At 41.9% G+C, this 6,000-nt stretch overlaps 1 protein-coding gene across 2 annotated transcripts in view; it reads left to right on the top strand.

The window, feature by feature from the left end:
• FUS5 (Proteasome component (PCI) domain protein) overlaps positions 1 to 5,714 on the top strand; it is a 99,089-nt gene extending 93,375 nt beyond the window's left edge. Inside the window, exons 5-9 of one of the 2 annotated variants that reach the window (XM_086516104.1) lie at positions 1,714 to 1,758; positions 4,327 to 4,397; positions 4,480 to 4,612; positions 4,863 to 4,960; positions 5,362 to 5,714. In XM_086516104.1, coding sequence (XP_086372230.1) covers positions 1,714 to 1,758; positions 4,327 to 4,397; positions 4,480 to 4,612; positions 4,863 to 4,960; positions 5,362 to 5,368 — 354 coding nt within the window. In that variant the 3' untranslated portion in view covers positions 5,369 to 5,714. Of the gene's footprint in view, positions 1 to 1,713; positions 1,759 to 4,326; positions 4,398 to 4,479; positions 4,613 to 4,862; positions 4,961 to 5,358 lie in introns of both variants that reach the window. The other variant, XM_086516103.1, reaches the window with a different exon arrangement.
• The last annotated feature ends 286 nt before the right edge of the window (positions 5,715 to 6,000 follow it).

Genomic DNA, 6,000 nt, shown 5'->3' on the forward strand with positions numbered 1-6,000 from the left:
CGATAGGAACCTTGTAAGTTGGCAAATCCTTATGCTTTTGTTAGGGTTAAGGGTTCACGACCGATATCTGTAAGGTTGCTAGGGTTAGGCTTGGGGAGACTAACTCTCTGGGTCTTCAATGGCCTGACAGGTTATCAGCTTGTGACATCCCCCTTCTTGAAAGAAGAGTAATCGTCCGTGATTATATATGCAAAACAACTTAGGTTAGATAAAAAATATCTGAGGGTCATTCAGTTTTTTCATTCCATATGGATGCTCTTGATATTCTGGCGGAGCAAATTTAGCCATCACACCCAAACCGTGTTGATATTCAGGGGTGTCTTGATGCCTAAAGTTACATACCCAGGCAATCTCACCCAATTAGGAATATTCAGTGGTTGACACATCACGATGCAACACAAATGCTTACATATGCATGTACGTGACATAAAAACAAACATCATTGTTGAGCGCTCCTCCCAGTCAGAGTCTTACGCATGAAGGTACTCAACGACTACCTCCTCACTCCCCCAGCAAATAACCTAAAAAGGTCTGGGCCATGAGCTCAGAGGATTGAACGCTTCCTAGAGCGTAGCTTGTGTTGCTTGGAGGTTCCAAATACAACGAAACGCTCCCCAGACCATTGGCTTGCCTCGTTCAAAGGTTCCAACTTACAACTAAATGCTTCCCAAACCATCGATCTGTGTCGTTCAGAGGTTTTTCACATCAAATGAACACTCCTGTCACAAACTGTGGTATTGACTTTAAAGTTTGATCCTCGATTCTTGGGTTAGTGAAAGTTGAAAGGTGAATCTGATTATGAATTTTTGTTTCATGTCATAAAGTTCATGATGTGTGTGTGTGTGTGTGTGTATGTGTGTGTCATACATAACTTATGCCTAGGACTATGATAAAAAGACCTGTTTTTTATTTGGGTCTCAAAAAAGATGTCGAGTACTTCTATCATTCTTCAACGTATTGTATGAGCATGTTCGAACTTTAGGAGTCACGTCTTTGTACTCACCATCTCCTATCCTTTGTGTAAGTGTCTCAAAAGCTAAAAGGTGAATGAATCAAGTAAGCTTATGAATTTTGTGCGCCCCTTTTGTTTCATTCATTTTTGAGAACTTTGATTAATAGAAAAATCTTTGATTTGGTCTTTTACTTATAGGTATATGTGTGTCTCTTGATTGTGCTTTTTATTCAAGTCTTTGGTAGTCTGTAAGTTTAGACCTTTCTAGCCGTATGATGGTATATATCTATTACCCAAATGTTTGAGAACTTGTTTTTACCTTGAATGATTGGAATATTGTTGGGAGCCTTGTTAAAAAAAATAAAATTATTGAGGAATGTCTTTGTACTCACCATCTCCTATCCTTTGTGTAAGTGTCTCAAAAGCTAAAAGGTGAATGAATCAAGTAAGCTTATGAATTTTGTGCGCCCCTTTGTTTCATTCATTTTTGAGAACTTTGATTAATAGAAAAATCTTTGATTTGGTCTTTTACTTATAGGTATATGTGTGTCTCTTGATTGTGCTTTTTATTCAAGTCTTTGGTAGTCTGTAAGTTTAGACCTTTCTAGCCGTATGACGGTATATATCTATTACCCAAATGTTTGAGAACTTGTTTTTACCTTCCTTGAATGATTGGAATATTGTTGGGAGCCTTGTTAAAAAAAAAAAAAGGTTATCCAAACAGTGCGGCTGCATACTTAAAAAAGCTCAATTTTTCCCAGGGTATAGTCAAAGGAAAGCTGGATCAACGACGACGTTGCTTTGAGGTAACTATAGAAACTGTTATGAAATTCCCTTGTGGGGTGGAAAATTGCAGGTGAAATTTGGTGAGGTCTTTCTGATTGCTGTTTTAGTAAGCTGGCACTGTTTGTTTCTAACACACAGAATTCAAGGCGACATCTGGAGTCTCAAGTGGATTATTGTGAAAAAACCAGGAAGGAATTTGGTTTTTAATTAACACGTTTGTGAGTTATAATACATAGTAAGTGGTACTAGAGGAACAAGTTGTTAACAGATACAAGGGGTTGCTTGAACACAATGACATGAAAAACTTGGATAGTGCCCAAAAATCTGTTGTCTCATTGCTTGGACTTGCATGTTGATTTTCTCCATCTTGAAATCTCCTAGACTGCTGTCCACTGGCACGAGTACAGTGGGATCCTGGTGAGTGGCTATGGAGGGACCCCTTCTCTTCTGCAGACCACCCAGGAGTCCCCTTCTTCCAGCAGTACACTGTTCGGCTTGGACGTCATATATTGGCAGCACAGAGAGAGGCCCTCCCAGCTGCAGCACGTCATTGGCAGGAGGAGGGCCTCACAATCGAGTTCTTGGCAGCCTTTTGGCAGAGGCTGTGGGACTCCAGATAGCCGAGGCGTGTCACTCTGTTTCAGTGGCTGGTTGCACACAGAGCTACAGCAGTAGGGAGCTGGCTTGTGCATAGTGGTCTCTCGGCCGCATGTGCAGCCTGTGACCAGTTGGTGGAGAGTCAGCGTCATTGTCTTTGGGACTGTCCCTCGGCCCAGCAGGTGTGGCTACGAGTTCTTCGGCTGATGCCTACTCTCTCCACGGCTAGACAGTACACTTGGGGGGCAGCGGCTTGGTCCACTCTCACGGGCCCGGCACTTCAGTTTGAGCTATCTTCCACCAGCAGGATGATAGTGATACAGGGGGGGCGACCTACACTCCAGCCTGCTACAGAGCTTACTCCTTAGGAGTGGTGCAGTGAGAGAGAGGAGTGTTGGGAGCTCATTAGTGGCCTGACACTCTGGTTCATCTGGTGGGCCCGTTGTTTCCGCATTTTTGAGGCATGCTCTGTGCCACCAGCAGGGACTGTTCGTGACTTTTGGCTAGAGCTGATCCATACTCTCAGAGGACAGCTAGAGGGACTATAGGGCAGCTCCGACCGCTTGCGGGGACGCCGCGAGGCTTTCCTTCGACTCTGGAGCCCTGGGCCTTTCTTCACCAGTGTCCAGGGTGTGCTCAGATGGCACTACCGACCACCTGTGTGGCTCTTCCCTCCTCCCATCTCTTGATTTAGCCTCATTGCATATATGTTGTTCTTTCATTGGGAGAGTCTCCCCATCATGTTTGTTATAGTCCTCTCTTGCAGATGTGGTTGTAGCCCTACGGGCAGTTTTCATTAACTAATAGAAGGATCTTTTTCTCGGAAAAAAAAAAAATCTCCTAGACTGCTATATTATAGGATACAACCTGTATAGAATACTCCTGTGAGACAGTGCAAGCACAGTGGTAAACATACCAAGTGGCAACAAGGATTTAAAGTTGCAGTACATACTTAACCTGTATAGAATACTCCTGTGACAGTGCAAGCACAGTGACAAACATACCAAGTGGCAACAAGGCTTCAGAGTTGCAGTACATACTTAACACTGACCTTAACTCGATCTTGCTCTAGCACAAGACATGGCTGCGAAAGGAGCCAACATGTAAATTATCCGTGGTTACACCACTTCCTGTACATCAACCTTAGATGTTGTTAAGAAGGGAACTTCAAATGTGTCCCCACTCTCCCTCTTGTGGCATGATAAGCACAATAATAAAGATACTAATGTGGCACAAGGCTCCAGAGTTGCAGTACATACTTAATGCTAACCTTAACTCGATCTTGCTCTAGCACAAGTCACGGCCACGTGAGGAGCCAGTATGTAACTCGTTAGTGATTACCAAGACTCCATCTCCACCACCCTTTCCTGGACATCAATGTAATACGATGTTAAGGGAACGGCAAATGTGTCCTCACTCTGCATCTTGTCGCATAACCTGGATGTGCTGCTGGTGTGAATATAGCTGGAAAAGAGTAAATGGCCTGCCATTGCTGGACTACAAATCTTTACATTCTTAGATCGACTACCTTTGGAAAAATGTTTTAGGATCTATTTTGCTGACCGACAGCAGATAATAGTGCTCACATTAAGATGCCTGTTAGTTGTATTAGACAGAGGTACTTCAGCCTCTGGCACTTCGTGATTTGATGTCATGATGGGTGCCAAAGTCTCTCAGATAGTGTTTGTGGATGTGCTATGGGTATGAATGCTATCAACTGAGACAGAGGAACTTTGTGCTATCCTTGGCACTTGGTGATTTGATGTCTTTATGTTTGCCAAAGTCTCTCAGATATTGTTTGTCAATGGGTGTGGACGATTTCAAACTTGAGCTTTACTTGTAAGTTGCGAGTTATTGGCGTTTGATCCTTTGGTGTAAACACTTTTTTGAGGTTTTTCCAGCTGATGATGCGAGAATTGTGGTGATTGCTTGATTCTTCTTTCATTCTTGTCTCATGTTTTGTTTTTGCGGATTTTTTTATCATCAATCAGGTCCACTTTGCAGCTGGAAGAGATTTGAGACCTGGCCAGCTTGAGGGCATGATACAAACATTAGCAAACTGGTTCAGTAACTATCTTGAGTCTGGCAATCCAATCTTGAAAACTCTTGACAGGGGTCTAAATGCTGACTCTTTTTTTTCCCAGTTTGAGTACATCGGATAATTTGTTGCTAACTATCCAAGAAAAAATAAAGTGGGCTGACAGTATGAATGAGGTCAACTTAAAGCATAAGAAAGAGGTTGAAGACAAAGCGGAAGAGCTTCGCAAAAATATAAAGGTGCTCTTAGTTATTCTTTTGGTTGTACATAGCAGGAATGCCATAAATAGACTTTCCAGACATGATGGCACTATGTTGTATCTTTTTTGTGTCGAACATTTTGAGGCATCAACCACTATTAGTCCAAGCAGTGTGTATTTGAGATGGTGCCTAGGATGGCAGAATGTTATATGCTTTATGTCCTATTCTTGAGGATGTTTTTAAGCACTTGTTGAGATTGGATTTGAAGTGTGTAAGTGTTGGTAATCAGGCGGAGATGGATATTCGAGGAACACAAGACTTGAGCTTTGGCGATGACGGTGCTCTGGTCATGGACTTCGATGTGGAGGATAGAGTTCGTCCGAAGAGGTACACCGTGACCTTTTCTTTGGGGGAAGTTTTACGTGATATGGTTGCATTCCAGATGTGTATTTATCATTCTTCCCATACTGTATGATAACTACTGTACCGGTATTCAGTACTTTACGTACTGCTTGTTATTTATATGCACAGTGACTCAAATACACATACATGCATGTATCTAGGGTTGTGTACATATGATGAATGTATGTATGCGTACATGTATTTACATGTATGCAAGCATGCATAAGCAGACATGTACGCCTATTTGTATTCATTACCTAACAAATTTTTCAAACCGGTAGTAATTACCCTTATTGCACAATGTTTTTTTCATACTGTACTTATCGTACCTATCCACCTTGTTTGTGGTGTTATATTTCTTACTGTGGAGTTGCACTTCCCAGAAGGCGATAAGGAAAGCAGTTGATGGGCAATGGCATCAGTGGCTTGTAATCTTATTGCTATCATCGGTGCGTGGTCTGCCAGAGAATGTGCGAGGAACCCTGCTTCAGTCAAAGAAATTGATTGCGACCTTCGTGGTTGTTTGTGAAGAGCTACATGTTTCAATAACATGTTTGGTAGCAGCAAATGTTTCTCATCTACGACATGTCATTTATTCAGCAAGCATAGAGGCCCATTTTTGTCCTGAGATATTTGAGGACAAGCAAGCAAACAATTTTGAATCTCTGTTGGAGTGCACCTTTAACCCGGACTGACCTGGACACTTTCTTAGATAAATACATGTGAAAAGACTTATGGATGTCTGTCTATAGCTTCACTTCTGTTCTTTGTATGCAAACAGAATCTGCTTTGTCGAAAGTAGTTACACGTGTTTTTATATAATGGCTACCACTGTTTTTGAGAGGCCAACTGTTATGTTATAGCCTGCCTTGCTATCTCACTGAAGATGAACTATTTTAATATGCATGGATATTATGAATTCTGAAAGTTGTAGGAATCAGCATATGAAAAGTTGGTATAGTTTTGATGGAAACAAAATAACAAAATCAAAATATGATGCACATGGAAATCCCACCTGCATAAGT

Source organism: Adiantum capillus-veneris, chromosome 7 (assembly GCF_014529385.1).
Source record: "Adiantum capillus-veneris isolate H3 chromosome 7, ASM1452938v2, whole genome shotgun sequence".
NCBI lineage: Eukaryota > Viridiplantae > Streptophyta > Polypodiopsida > Polypodiales > Pteridaceae > Adiantum > Adiantum capillus-veneris.